A 16,146-nucleotide genomic window follows, 5' to 3' on the forward strand; every position below is an offset into this window, starting at 1 on the left:
TTTTTATTTTTCCTACTTAGTTGATAAAGAACTAAAAATATTAACTAACAAACAATCACACCTAATGCATTTTTTAAAATGATTATTACAAAATTATATATACATATAACATTACATAATTAATAATATAAAAATCTTTTACAATTTTTAAGGTAAAGAAAACGAGAAATAATTAAAGTTTTAGTTCTCAATTTTTTCATATTATAATTTCTGGTTCCTCAAAATATTTTAAACAATTTTTAATCCTTTATTAATTTTTCATTATAATTTTTAGTGTATTTTTAATTTTTCATTTATTTTTATTGCTCAAATTTATTTTTAAATATAAAATAAATAAGGATTAAAAATTGCTAAAACAACAATTAATTTTGAGTAATAAAAATAAACAAGAGATTAAAAATAAAAAAAAATAAAAAAGACTAAAATTATTGTACTACTGTAATAAAAAAAAATTAATGATGGACTATAATAATAAAAAAATTGAGGGAATAAAAAATTAATTTTTAAAAAAAGAAACTTTAGTTAAAAAGTGAACTGTTATTACATTTTGAATGCTTTTGTAGTTAAACGTGTTGAAGCAAGATCTGGAATGCATATGCCACGTCGCCAACCACGTAGACAAGAGTGCCATCAACCCCAACTTGCCCAAAAATATGTTGTCTGTATGCAGTTGCAGAGAGACGCAACACATCAACACAGGCATAGAAGCAGAGAGCAGAGAGAGAGAGAGAGACGGGTCTAACTTCCAACGAGTATTCATATTCTTCTTTTCAGTCCACTACGCTTCCTTCTTCCCTTTCCTCTTCTCCGTTACCCATTCACATTGTAATCACATTTTCTCCCAAACTCACCTCCCCCCCCCCCCCCAAAAAAAAGAGGTTTATTACCTTTTTTGCATTCCATTTCATACACGTACTTCTATTTCACTTCAATTTTTCTTCCTACCCCTCTGCCCCCTTCATATTTTTTTTTCAGTTTTTAATTTTTAGAATTCAATTCTTTGACTATTATTGTATTTCTGCAATTCAGCTTTTCATTGGATCACGTCACCCACCTTTGCTTTTGCTCTCTCCTGCCTTTGAATTGAGCATTTACGGGTTCCATAGGGCTCTGATCGAATTGGGTATTTGCAAGATCTGCGGCTTCGTTTGTTGGTGGCAAAAAGTTTTGATCTTGGTGGTGGACCAACCCAATTTCCGGTTTGGATCCGGTCGGGGTAGAAACAGCGCCATCAGATGGCGCTGTTCAGAAGGTTCTTCTACCGGAAGCCGCCGGATCGGCTTCTGGAGATTTCCGAGAGAGTTTATGGTTTGCTTCCTTTCCATTTTCCTCTCTCTTTTTTTCACTTTCCCTAAATTTTTCTATTTGTTCATTTATTATTGGTCTGTTTCCTCTGCATAATTCAGCTCATGAATGCACCCGAAGCATTTCATGCGTTACTTTTTTTTCAACTCTGGGCAAGTTGAGGGACAGCTGATTTTGTAGCTTTTAGGACTCCTTTTTAATGTTTAAAAGCTAATTTAGTAAGCTTTAATTAATGCCGTTTCAAAACAATGTCTATGGTAATGTGCTACAACAATGTAGACCTCTTTTTTTAAGTAGGAGCTTTTAGTTTCCTTTCTTGCTTTCTCGTAGGAAATTAATCACTGTTGAGAAGAAAAAATAAAGCAGTATCTAAGTCGTGGTACTCCTGTTGTCAAATTAGGGTTGGTAGTTGATGAGCTCTGGAAGATTCTTAAACTGAGAGACTATTGAGTGTTGTCCTTTAAGGCATTATTTTTTATGCCTTGCAACAGATGCTTTTTTACGTTGTTGCAAAGATGGATATTGGCAGAATGAAACAGTTTCCTCTGTTAATTCTTAAATGTCCAGCCTTTGGATCTTCTTGAGCTTCTGTATAAGAATTTCGTTTCTTCTTTGCTTGCTGTCTTTGGTTTTTCTAACTTTTATTGAAATGAAAACATGGGTTTTGAAGTTGTGAGTAAGTTCTCTAGCTCTCTGCCCCTGCATTGCTGAATTGGTAGTATTTGACTATTCCTTACCTGTTTTTGCAGTTTTCGATTGCTGCTTCTCCAAGGATGTCTTGGAAGAAGATGAATACAGAGTGTATATGGGGGGGATTGTGGCTCAGCTACAGGATCACTTTCCAGATGCTTCTTTCATGGTATTCAACTTCCGAGAAGGGGAGAGACGCAGCCAAATCTCAGACATATTTTCTCAGTATGACATGACAGTTATGGAGTACCCTCGGCAATATGAGGGTTGCCCCCTTCTGCCTTTAGAGATGATCCATCACTTCCTTCGATCAAGTGAAAGCTGGTTGTCTTTGGAGGGGCAGCAGAATGTGCTTTTGATGCACTGTGAAAGGGGTGGTTGGCCCGTGCTGGCATTTATGCTAGCAGGTCTTCTGTTATACCGGAAACAGTACAGTGGGGATCAGAAGACTCTTGAGATGGTCTACAAGCAAGCTCCAAGAGAACTACTACACTTTTTATCTCCTTTGGATCCACAGCCTTCTCATTTAAGATATCTTCAGTATATTTCCTGGAGACATTTGGGTTCTGAGTGGCCACCATCGGAAACACCCTTATATTTGGATTGTCTGATTCTTAGAGTCCTTCCATTATTTGATGATGGAAAAGGTTGCAGGCCTGTTGTACGTGTTTATGGTCAGGACCCTTCAATTCCTGCCAATAGAAGTTCAAAGCTACTTTTTTCATCTTCAATATCCATAAAGCATGTTCACCACTACCTACAGGTGCCATATAAATTTCCACTATTGATACTAAATTGTGAATTGATTAGATAGAGTGTCCCTCTTATTAAATTTTAATCACAGGCAGAGTGTATGCTCGTGAAAATTGACATCCGTTGTCGTGTTCAAGGGGATGTGGTTCTTGAGTGCATACATTTAAATGAAGATTTTGTTCATGAGGAGATGATGTTTAGAGTTATGTTTCATACTGCATTTGTGCGGTCAAATATTTTGATGCTGAACCGTGATGAAATTGATATTTTGTGGGAGGCAAAGGACCTATTTCCCAAGGACTTCAAAGCAGAGGTAAGTTATTGTTATTCTTCTGCAAAAGCCATTTTCAGGAGCAGTAGGAGTTGAACGCATACCCATATCTGTATCAGGTGCTTTTTTTGGACGCTGATGCTGTTATACCTGATCTAACCACAGTCACGGTGAGTGAAGATGCAAATGAGACTGAGAGTGCCGAGACAGAAAGTGCTTCACCTGAGGAATTCTATGAAGTAGAAGAGATTTTCAGCAATGTAATTGATGCACAGGAAGGTAAGACAGAATTTGATTCACAAGTTTTTCATGAAAATGCAGTGGATGTTGAAACTCATAAAGAGGTCTGGAGGCAAGAGTCGGATCCTCATACTTTTGAGGATTGTACACCCGATGACAGGATTCCTAAGCAGGTTGACAAGATGGATTCTGGTATTAATGCAGTGAAAGATATCTCCATTGATGATGTGCACTATAAATTTGATGGGAGCATGGATTCAGATCCTCATGCAGTGAAGGACATTGCTGTGGATGATGGAGAAATTAAGTCAACTTCCACTACATTTATTTCTGATACGATGAAACCTCCTCTGGAAACAAAGGAAGTCAACATGGATGTGCACCAAGAATTAGCAGTTATGCAAAATGAATATGATGAAGATAAGGAGGCAACAGAAAAGGAATTAGACTCCAAGGCAGGCCACCAGATGCCTGATTTGTCTGAACAAAAATCTGGTAAACTACTTTCATCTACTGCCAAGAAACAACCTCCATCTAACTCGAAGCCAGTTGGAGATTCAATTGCAGCAAAGCCAAAGATTAAACAGCAAGATACCCATGGTTTTCAGGCAAAACAAGCTAAGCCAAATGTAGTAACTAGGTGGATTCCTTCTAACAAGGGTTCTTATACAAATTCAATGCATGTCTATTATCCACCATCAAGGAATAATAGTGCACCAGCTGCGCTGACAAATTTCTCCTCCTCAAAGGAGAAAATGGAAGATGCCAAAACAAGATCTTTATCTGCTCCTGTTGTCTCTGCAGTCGTTTCTCTTGACAAGACAAATGACCTGAAAAGTCGGAAGGTTGCCACTTCAAAATCTTCTGCCTATATAGCAGCAGAAATGGATGAAAAATGTCCACCATTATCATTGCTGCCAATTAAAGAGACATCTTTTCAGTCAGATACTCAAGCCCAAGAACAGAGCTCAGAGCAAGGGCTACAGCCTCCCCCACCACCTCCCCTTCCATCTCAAAGTAGAATCCCTTCACATGTTTTTGAATCCTTATCATTAAAGGATGATGTATCAGCTCAAGATTCTCCATCTCAACTGTTATCACCATCTTCTTTGGGTGGAAAGGGGTCCACCATGGTGCCACCACCACCTTCAAGTTTAACGTCATTTACGAGACAACCTGCAACTTTTCATCCTTCCCCTCCACCCCCACCCCAACCCCCACCCCCGCCCCCACCTCCACCCCCATTTTTTGGGCTAAATAAAGGGAGCTTAGTTCCTTCCCCATCCCCTCCTGATCATAGTCCTTTTGTAGTGGGTACTGCAGTGGCACTTTCACAGCCTCCTCCACCACCACCTCCAATGCCGCCTCCAAGGTATGAAGTTTCATCCATTCCTCCTCTAACACCATTAGCATCACCTCTTCCAAAGCATGGAATTCCATCAATTCCTCCTCCTCCTCCTCCTCCTCCTCCTCCTCCTCCTCCTCTGCCTACCATGTTTCCTACAGCTTCAATACATAGAGCTCCACCCCCTCCTCCCCCACTACCTCCATTTGCATCACATAAAGCTTCACCTCCACCTCCCCCTCCGCCTCCCCCTCTACCACCCTTAGCTAATTCACATATATATTCAGCTCCACCACCTGTACCTCCACCGCCACCTCCCCCTCCTTTTGGTAAAGCTTCACTACTTCCATCTCCACCCACACCTCCACCCCCACCACCTCTTCCTTCGTCAAGTGGAGCCCCACCCCCACCTCCACCTCCTCCATTGTCTAGAGTCCCCCTCCCCCCACCGCCACCTCTTCGTCCATCTAGTGGAGCCCCACCCCCACCACCCCTTCCTCCTTCGAGTGGAGCCCCACCTCCACCTCCTCCAATGTATGGAACCCTACTTGCCCCACCTCCTCCAATTCGTGGAGCACCACCACCACCACCGCCTCCTCCAATGCATGGAGCACCACCTCCAATGTATGGAGCACCACCTCCACCACCACCTCCTAGTGGGCGAGGACCGCCTCCTCCACCACCACCTCCTGGTGGGCGAGGACCACCTCCTCCACCACCACCTCCTGGTGGGCGAGGACCACCTCCTCCGCCTCCTCCAATGTATGGAGCACCACCTCCACCGCCACCTCCTGGTGGTCGAGGACCACCTCCTCCACCTACTCCCGGTGGTCGAGGTCCTCCTCCTCCACCTCCCCCTGGTGTTCCTGGGGCTCCTAGACCTCCTGGGGGTGGACCTCCACCACCTCCGCCCTTAGGTGCAAAAGGTGCAAATGTTGGAGCTGATCCAAGAGGGAGGGGACGTGGGTATGCACGCCCTGCAGGAGCTGGTGCAATGGCACCCAAACGGTCCTCCTTAAAGCCTTTGCATTGGAGCAAGGTTACAAGGGCACTACAAGGAAGTTTATGGGAAGAATTACAAAGACATGGAGAACCGCAAATGTAATTTGTCTTGTCTACTGTTGCACTTAATCATTTCAATTATGTATAATTGTATGTTCTCCATCTTATCTATATGGTTACATTTTGTAATGACTGGTTTTATGTTCTCTCTTAGTGCACCAGAGTTTGATGTTTCAGAGCTAGAGAAGCTTTTCTCTGCAAATGTTCCAAAACCTACTGATTCTGGCAAATCTGGAGGGCGGCGCAAGTCTGTTGGAGCTAAAACTGATAAAATCACCTTGGTATTATTGTATATGAATATTTTTAAAATTTGATTTTTGATATAAGCCTTATGTGAGAAATGATTTGATGGTTCTCATTTAGTCATTCCATCACCATGATTTGTAGTTTTGCTTCACAAAGGCTGTTAAATATCATCACTGCATTTATATTTAAATTGGAATTTAATGCCATTGATTTGAAACTTCATTATTTGTTCATCAAACAAAGTCTTCTTCTTTTTTACTTAACTTGCCAGATCAGATACTTCTTGTTAACTTGTGGAGGAAACAAATGTATTTTTCTTTAATTTTATTATGTCAATAAAAATATCCAGCACACCTTGATAGTTGATTCATAAAGCATTAAGTATCGTTGACTGTGCTAATTACATCAATAATAAATATTGTTCTGTTATTGTCCTTTCTGTTCACTGTCTCTTCATGTTCCCTAAATTAAAATTCTGATACTGTAAATGAATGAATTATAGGTGATATTGGTGCAGTTTTTTTTTTATGTTAGTGCATAAAGCCAATATTTATTAGAAACTCATCTACTTGATGCTTATTTGATACCTTGTTAATAACTGATCAATAACTCGGGTGTTTGTATTATTAATTGTAGGTTGATCTAAGGAGGGCTAATAATACTGAAATTATGCTCACCAAGGTTAAGATGCCACTTCCTGATATGATGGTAGGCTGACACGTTGATGTGGGCATTTTTAAAATCATGCAAGAGTAGTTATTTAAGTTAAAGGCTGCTGATAGTAGATAAACAATCTTTTGGCACCATATCTGCTACAAACTTTTTCTAACTTCTGAAATCTCAACATGGAACTATCAATGGTAAGTATTATCTTTCCTAACACGTTGAAATGGATATTCTCAGGCTGCAGTACTAGCTTTGGATGAGTCGGTATTGGATGTTGATCAAGTGGAAAATCTCATTAAGTTTTGTCCTACCAAAGAGGAGATGGATCTTTTGAAGGTGAAGTTTAACAAATTTATCCATACTTCTTACATCTTGTTTTAACAATTAAGGTTTCTAGTTTGTGGCATCTTCTGTTAGACTAAAATATATCCTTTTACTCTGATTTGTTTAATCTCTAATTTTGATTCCTCTTGTTTATGATTGTTTAGGGATACACTGGTGACAAGGAGCTTTTGGGGAAGTGTGAACAGGTGTGCAATGATTTATTTTAGTCATAACATTATATGTGATGGTTATTAAAATAAAGTGTTGGTAATAGAATTATATGGGATGCATTTTACTGCTTATCCGTAACTGACACATGCCTTGGTGTCATGAGGTTTACATGAAGGATGACTGAGCTGTTTTAAAAGTAAAATTTCCTTTAGTATATAAGTGATGGGATAAAATTCTCACATATTAAGTTGAGAGGAAATTAAACGTATAATAATGATAAAAATATCTCGTACTAGATGATTTGTTTGGCCATCATTGTGTGCAACAAAATTTGAAAGGGAGGTGGGAGGAATGATGGAAAAATGATGTAGCCAGCTACCAGAAAGAGGTGAATTTTGCTTTAAGAAAAAAATTGATGTAATTTCTTTTGAATTTTAATTATTGCAAAAATCTGGGTATAAATAGTTAGCTCCAGAGATTAAAACACTACACAGCAATGAAATGAGGTTTTAATTTTAGAACTGAATCTGACATTTGATAAAAATGATAGTTCAAATTGCAGGTAAGTGATCTGGAGTTGGATGTTGATTTCTTTAATAATTCTCTTTCGATTCTTGAATGTTTTAAATTTATTTTTGGGATTAAAGATGATCCTTTCTAAAAGTGCTTTAGTGTGGTTTAATGTAGATTATTAGATTTTAACCATTTTTTTTCTCTGTTGGGTTGTCAAATACTTCAATGGTCCCTTACCTATCTTGGTGTTCCTTCGGGTCCATTCCTTTTGGGAGCTTGTCATTAGAAAGATATACAAGCAGTTAAATAGTTGGAGGGGTGCTTCCGTTTTTGAGCGGTTGTGTGTATATCTCGAATTCAGTCTTCTTTATCTTTATTGCATACCAATGGTAGTTGCTAAGAGGATTGAGAAGATTATGAGGGTTTTCTTTGGTGTGGGGCTAATGGTTTTATCATAGATCGATTGATAGAACACCAATTGTTATTGTTGGAAACAGTTCTTATGGCTAGCATTTAAAGTCTTGGAGGTTACATGATTGTTCAGATTCATCAGTTTTGTATTTATTGCCCTTAATTGTAGATGTATTTAACTCTTGAATCAATATGTATAATAATCATATTATATATTTTGTGATGTTTCAGTTTTTTTTGGAGTTGATGAAGGTGCCAAGAGTGGAGTCAAAATTAAGAGTATTTGCATTCAAGATTCAGTTTAATTCTCAGGTATGGTGATGTCTGTAATATTTTTCTGACTTCTGAATGTTCAGTGGATTTGGCTTTTTCCTTCAGATATCATACTTTGCTTGTTATGCAGGTTATGGAATTTAAGAAGAGTTTAAACACTGTGAACTCTGCCTGTGAAGAGGTACTTTTAGATATCAAACTGATGAATGTTGTATTGCTTGAATTTCTTTGACCTTGTGCACTTTTTTCTCGGTAACAGGTCCGGAATTCTGTTAAACTGAAGGACATAATGAAGAAAATTCTTTATTTGGGTAATACATTGAATCAAGGAACAGCAAGGGGTAAGTCCGTAAGTCTGTTATAGTTATGTCAGTTTCATTCTCATTATATGTTGCTAGATGTATTAGACACTTGACACATGGTGCCAACTCTATTTGTTAGCAGTCAATCTTTTATATGATTATGTTAGATCTTAGTATCAAATGTTTTCATTTTTGCAGGATCTGCTGTTGGATTCAAGTTGGATAGTCTTTTAAAGCTCACTGACACTCGTGCTTCTAACAGTAAAATGACACTGATGCATTATCTTTGCAAGGTATAAGTGTCAATTGCATCAAATGAAGATACTGTTTCATTGCTAACCTTTTTTTCCCTCCCCTAATTGGCTCTAGGTCCTGGCTGATAAGTCGCCCGGGCTCCTTGATTTCCACCTAGACCTTGTAAGCCTGGAATCTTCCACTAAGGTGATGATTTATTTTGGTTTTTTATAGCCAAGAAAAGGTCAAATGTGCTTTACATCCTTGATTTGTTGGTCTAATTTCACTTTTCCCCATTATTTGTAAAAGTGAGCATATTCCTTCCAGTTTTTATAACTAAGATTCTAAGAGACTTGGTTTTAGATGCTGGTGAGCAGGGGCGTTACTCCAAATAAAAACAATTTACCTCTGAGTCATTGTTGAAGCTCACCATTGGAGACAAAAGCTCATCCCTTTGGCATAGTCAAAAAGTCCTTTTGAGTCCGTTATGTGCTAAAAAAATCACACAGGACTTTACAAAAATCTGTGTTAAATAAATTCGGAACTTGGTATAATGTAATTTATAGCAAAAGTGCAAATGAACTTAATTTAAGGTAGAGATGGCAAAATGGGTTCAATCCATTTGGTTGGCCCATTTAACCCTACTAAACGAGTTGGGTTGGTTTGGAATTTACAAACCACATTCAAAATGAGTTCAATCCAACCCAACCCGTCCCGTTTTCTAAGTGGGTTGAGTTGGGTCAATCCGTTTTTTTTATTCTTGTATTTATTTTTTTTATGAGCAAATTCTTGTTTTTATTGTTATCCACCAAGATTTATAGTTGCACATTTATTGGTGTTAGTGAAGTAAAATATTTATGTTTCAAGTATTTACCTTTTAAGGTCCATTGGTTATGGTGGATGTATTTGATGTTCCAAACATTTGGTTGTTTTAATGGTCTAATTAGTGGCCATTATGATTATGTATGGAGGGGTCACCCTTTTATAACCCATTTTTTATTTTTTAAAATTATGGTGGGTCAAGCCAACCCAACCAAACTGCAAACCACCTAGGGTTGGATTGGGTTGAGATTTTCAATCCAGTCTCAAAACGGCTTTACCTCAACCCAACCCATTTTGTCATTCCTAATTTGGGGTGGCAAGCTGCAGTTGACCAAACAGAAAAAGACCACAATGCAAGTAACTTCCTTCACTTTGGCTTTTTGGCAAATTTTCCTGCTGGTATCAAGTTTGGAATTAATTCACTTAAAATTTATTAGCAAAATATACCCTTCCAGTTGCCAAGTACGCATATTTAGAAACCATAATGAAATATCCAATTACCAATAATCACAAAATCAAGTGAAATTTCACCTAGAAGCTCACATGTTGAATCAAGTTCCAGCAAAATCCCCATTATTTGAACCACATTTCTTGCTTTCTTTCATTTCTTAATAGGTACAAGCAGCTATTTGCTTGTTAAAAAAGTGGGTTGATTACACCCCTCATTTACTCAAGGGTAAAAGTTAGAGTGATATTTACATTTTTAGCTGAAAGAAACAGCTGTTGAGATGGGACTGTTTAAATTCCAGCATCAGGTAATAATATTACAATGGTTATTGACTGGACACACCATTTCTTTCAGATACAATTGAAGTCATTAGCAGAAGAGATGCAGGCAATCATCAAGGGATTAGAAAAGGTTAAACAAGAATTTGCTGCATCTGCAAATGATGGACCTGTCTCTGAAGTTTTCCATAAGGTGTTAATCATTTTTGTCAGTCACTTGATTCTTCATTATATCAGGAAAATAATAACCACAATAATATAAAATGACAAAGAAAGTTCAATTTCTAAAATGATTCAGAGTATTGGTTTTTCCTGCTTCATGAATGTAGTTGATTGTGTAGTTATGATGATTATCATCATCAATTATTAAAGTTTATGGGTAGTTCATGTTAGATATGTCGATTTGCAGACTCTTGCAGATTTTTTCTCAACTTGTTTTCTTCATTTTATGCTGTTAGTTTCTTATCACAATCTTCTATTTGTAGCATGAGATATAAATTTACATTTAATCTAAAATTACCCAATACAAGTTTTGTGTTGGCCGTTTAGAATGTCCTTCCTCTTTATGTAACAGGTGGTATTATTGCTCTGAGGTCCCCTCAATGTGCTTATTGGCTACTTGTTATAGAGAAGTAAAATACCTTCTGATAGAACATGTAAGGGAATTTATTGTGGGTGGATTTAAACAAAAGTTTTCAGAAGCTGACAATGTTTTTTTCCCTTTAATTTGTCAAGGAAATGGCTAAAGGTGGGACTGACATTGGTTTTAAATATTGAGGGTACTATTATTCTAGATTTGGCTCTTCTAAAGCGAGGTGTACTTTAGAGAATAAAGTGCACTTGCAATCGTTTAACGTTTATTAGATAATCAATGGCTGAGAATTGTGATAAAATCAAATGCATATATAATAAAATCTACAGTTAATTATTATCTCAACCGTTAATTTTCTAATTGATGGTTATTATTTGCACTTTATCTTCTAAAGTGCCCTCCCCTTACTTTAGAGGAGCCAAATCCCTTGTCTGTTGGGATTATTTATTGAATTGAACTTGAGTATTTGTACTTTTTCTTTAGCTTCCAGTTTGTATCCAATGAAAGGGATTATGACAATGAGGGGGGTTTTGGAGGAAATATTTTAGGGTTACCACCTGGGGTTAGAATTGAACTACAGAATCCCAGAAGAAGCTCAAAATTCCAAACTTGCATTGAAAAGGAAATGATAGCTGTCTTCTTTAAATGAGTGCCAAAACCGTTTTCTGTTCTTCCAAGTTTTGGGGTGCAGTTGTTAGGTGCTTATGTGTTATTTGGTTTATTCAGTTAGAACTTTATGATCATATGTTTAGGAGTGTCTCATTCCCTATCATGGATAGGATTGTGTTCTTTGCTTCTCGTTGGTGCTCTGCTCATGGCTATTTAAAACAAGTTACTATTTCTGATATGGAGAGAAACTGGGAAGCCTTGGTGAATTCTTGATTTTCTGCATGCTTGTTGTATCTTGACTTTAATGTTTTTGAAGGTTATATAAAGTTGACTTAGATAACATGCTCTTTATTTTGAGTTCACTGACTTAGTCAACTATTTACTTGAACCCTATGATGAATTATGTTTCTCAACAATTCCAAATGTTTTTTCTTTACCTATTTTCACATTATTCTCTGTAAATTTTTTTGCTTGTCAGCATTGTTGCTTGTCATATTCTCCTAAATTCTCAGTCCCTTGTTATTGATCGATGGTGACGTTGAACAAAATATAAATCTCCTCCTGTTTATTTAGTCTTGCATAACATTTGCGCCAAACTGAAATTAAGTAGATATTTAATTTTCTTTTTATCAGTGGCCAAGTTCTCCTTCATATTACATTAGTGCTAGTGCATAAACAAATGAGTTGTGCCATTTGGGGTGTAACCTGGCAACGTCATTGTAAGGGACGAAGTGCAATTGGTGCGGGATAACGTTTTGGTGGTAAATGTGTGTCATTAGTGGGTACAAGATGGAATAGAGATTAAACAGTGCTGTGGTTGGAGTTTATTGCTGTTGTCAGTCAGCTGTAGGGGAAGGGAATATATGTAATAAGGTACATGAGTAATAGTAAGGGGTGTGCACCTGTTAGGTACCTACTGGTGTCTGCATTTTTCTAGTGATCGTGTTCCCCTTTTGTAACCGGGTTTTGGATACCCCTCATATCCTCTTTAATTTATTTTCTCTGTCTTGGCTGACAAAAAAAAATTCTACTTTGTATGGTTTATTATCTGGTTTGCATTTTCAGCGCATTTGACTTTTTTTTTAATGTTCTATTCAGACATTGAAAGAATTTATAGCTGTATCTGAGTCAGAGGTAGCATCTCTAACAAACCTATATTCTGTAGTGGTAATATGCTTAACTATCTTTGTTGTACATTATGCACCAATATGAAGAGATATAAAGATTGTAGAATATGTCTGACAGGGTAGAAGTGCTGATGCACTTGCACTATATTTTGGTGAGGATCCTGCTCGTTGCCCAATGGAGCAAGGTAGGTTGATGATTAACATGTTTATGTTGTTGGTACTCGGTATGATATGCAGTCATTGGTCTTTTCCACTGGTGACTTAGGTTGTGTTTGGATAAACAACTCAATTAAGCGCTTATTAAATATGTGTTTATATCATGTAAACACTTATGAACAAGTTATTTCTGTAATCAAAGAGAAAATAAGTTGAAACTTGTAGAAAATCTGAGTATTATTGCTTACTTTGGAATACAATCATGAGTCTGCCAATATAGGCCACTGATTATAAAGAATAACATGAAGGAAATAAAATCTCCCTAATTATTACTGTTAATCAATCAGTCCTAAATCAGTATTAATTATTGGAAAAAATCTGTCCTAAATTAATTATGAAATCTATTGAGAAAAATCAAGTCCCACGTTGGCTAAAGATAGTGCTAAGATAGAGTATATAATTGGAGGTAATCCTCACCCTATGAGCTAGCTTTTGGGGTTGAGTTATGCCCAAATCCACATTCTAAGATGATATTAATCAGAGTCTATCTAGATCCATTAAAAGGACCACCCATCATGTTATCAACACACTAAGCCCAAAAGTGATGGGTGTGAGGTAGTGTATTGGAAAAAATTCAAATCCCACATCTGCTAGGAGATAGTGAGTTGAAAATACCCATGCATGTTGGCCCAGACCAAAAGCACCCCCACTCACTTGGCATTGCGCTACACGAGAATGTTTCACCATGTAACTTTCACATATGATAAACAAAACTATCCCACCTTCCCAGCTTTATATACGTGAGTTGAAAAAGTGACAGCAAGCATATACTGTATATACTGATCATGTATCCTCCTACACACCCCACCTACATCACGCATAGCAACCCAAAGTACACGCAGAGAAATTTGACGACCATTGAGAAAAGGATATGTTAAAATCTGCTAAATATCCTCTTAACCATGACCAGCTCTGAAACTGAATTTGATGCATGCAGTCACAGTCATCTCTCTCAAAGCGTTTACCTTGAAAAATAGATTGGTTTCTACAATTCCATATCACCCAAACCATAGTGCACCAGATGTATCTCCACATAGATATAAGCTAAAAACAGTTTACGGATATATCATAAGCTATCCCAATCACTTGTACATGTGCTTATATCATAAGATAAGCCCAAATAAGATGTAAACAAGCTCTTCCAAACGCACCCTATCAGATTATAGTTTCTTAACTTGATTTAACTAATGTTTGTTGTGAAAGTACACTTTCATGACCTGTTGCATTTTATAGTTGGGCCAAAGTGTGTATGCATGCTTGTACCTTTTTATTTAGTTATTTATATTGCTATTGAGATCCTACATCAAGTAGAAATATGACCAATGTAGTCCTTATAACTTAAAAAGGCTTGGGCAGTTTCTCACCTTTCAAGTTGGTTTTGTGGGTGGAGTTAGGCCCAAGTCCAAGTTCTAAGATAGTATGATAGCCTATCGTAGATCTGTTATTGTGTCACCCAACACTCTAGATGTCTATTCCTAGGCGTGATGGGGTGTTGTTATTGGGCCATCTGCATTTGTCAACACTTCAAATGTTCAGTCTTGGGTGTGAGAGAGTGTGATGAGATTCCACATCAACTAGAGATATGGTCAATGTAATCCTTATAAGGTTTGGGAAGTTCTCACCCTATAAGCCAGTTTTATAGGGTTGACTTAGGTCCTAAGCCAACATTCTAAGAGTTTCTAATGGAATCTGTAACAAACTATTTCATATCTTTAAAATGATAGGTGTGGTAATCAGTTGTTGAATTGATAGAATTGCCTGTCCTTCTTGGATCCATGTGTAAGCACTGCAGCAAAAGAAAATTAGATATATTGAGGGAAAATCTCAATGGAATGAAGTTTCATCATCCATGTGTGTTTCTGTTATGTTTGGAAAGAGTGGTAATATATTCTCATCTTTTCTATTATGCTCAGGCTAACTTGTTATTCTTATTGGTTTAACAATTGCAGTTACCACAACCCTGCTAAATTTTATACGATTGTTTCGGAAAGCACATGAAGAGAATATCAAACAAGCAGAGTTAGAGAAGAAGAAAGCTGAGAAAGAGGCTGAAATGGAGAAGGCCAAGGGCATTAACTTGACAAAGAAGGGTGCAAAAGATAGTTGACAGCTGCGTTTTCTGCTCCTTTGCATCAACATCACGCTCTTGCCAAAGAGCAGGAATGTACCCGTGTAAGGGGAATGCTTCTGAGACCAGTTAAGAAGCCTCCCCTTCCATGATGATGATGACGATGACGACGATGATGTGGCAATTAGCCTTTCAAGCTGATATATTGGCGGGGAATAGCGAATTCCTGCGTCCTGTGGAGTTTTGAACATACAACAGGCTTAGGAGATAGGAGTTGATTCTTTGATGGCATGGTGCTGAATTGGATTTATGCGGCCAACTGATCTTTTTTATCAGAATACTCTGGAAATTCCCTGATTTAGATGCAGAATGGATGCTTACTGTGATTGCATGCGTCCAGTGTATGCTATGAAAATGACGGATCCAGTCCCTTTTATGTTGGTTCAAGAAGAAATTTTGTAGCAGGGCATGCCTTCTATTATGGCAGTAGAAGTGGCATTGGCTTGCATCATTCATTTGGCATATTTAATGTAGCACCACAGCAGATGCTTTTTGGATTTGTGAAACACCAAAGTCCAACCCCAACCGTAGTACCATGACACCTTGTATAAAGCACTAGCCCTCCTCCTTTAGGATTCAATTCTTTCTCATGTAACATAGAAATTAGTTTCCTTTTTGATAGAGATTTTGGTAGGTACCCTCGAGAAAATGTTGTATAGCAGTCAGGTTCGGAGAAAATAGAAATCAGGTCATTGTATTGTAACCAATATTAATTTCAATTGTGAATCACGAGGATAATTTTTGAATTGTGAATTATAAATCATATTGAATCAGAAAAATTGAGACAAAATGAAATTAGCTTGAAATATATTATATAAATGATATATAATGCTCAATGCAATTATTTCAAAATAGAAAATGACTTAAGTCCTAAAAAAATCATAAGTCATAATTGAGTATATGAAGCCTTTATTTTAAAGAAATAATGTTTGTAATGAAACTGTAAAAGTGTTTTATGTTAACTTCTAATTACAAATTGTTATGCACAATGATTTTGTTATAAACTTTTCATTAATTGATATGATTTTTCATTAATTGACAGTATAAACTTTTAAATTGATAATATATGTCAATTAAACTCTAAATTGACTAAAAAAATGGAATAATTAACCAAAATACA

The 16,146-nt window shown here is 37.2% G+C and overlaps 1 protein-coding gene across 6 annotated transcripts; it reads left to right on the forward strand.

Annotated features, from left to right (window-relative positions):
• The first annotated feature begins 636 nt into the window (after nt 1–636).
• LOC114411835 (formin-like protein 20) lies at nt 637–15,816 on the forward strand. 6 transcript variants are annotated; one of them, XM_028375559.1, is made up of 18 exons: nt 637–752; nt 1,030–1,308; nt 2,055–2,758; nt 2,840–3,061; nt 3,139–5,705; nt 5,821–5,947; nt 6,549–6,620; nt 6,816–6,914; nt 7,067–7,108; nt 8,229–8,309; nt 8,401–8,451; nt 8,530–8,611; nt 8,771–8,865; nt 8,942–9,013; nt 10,431–10,547; nt 12,654–12,722; nt 12,801–12,867; nt 14,848–15,816. In XM_028375559.1, the coding sequence occupies exons 2-18, from the start codon at nt 1,236–1,238 to the stop codon at nt 15,003–15,005; spliced, it is 4,698 nt and encodes a 1,565-aa protein (XP_028231360.1). In that variant the 5' UTR covers nt 637–752; nt 1,030–1,235; the 3' UTR covers nt 15,006–15,816. The 6 variants fall into 6 exon arrangements, 5 of the variants coding, with proteins under 5 accessions (XP_028231360.1, XP_028231362.1, XP_028231359.1 ...); XM_028375558.1 differs by having other exon boundaries at nt 645–878; XM_028375557.1 differs by having other exon boundaries at nt 645–825.
• Nucleotides 15,817–16,146: the final 330 nt, after the last annotated feature.

This window comes from Glycine soja, chromosome 5 (genome assembly GCF_004193775.1).
Source record: "Glycine soja cultivar W05 chromosome 5, ASM419377v2, whole genome shotgun sequence".
NCBI classification, from domain to species: domain Eukaryota; kingdom Viridiplantae; phylum Streptophyta; class Magnoliopsida; order Fabales; family Fabaceae; genus Glycine; species Glycine soja.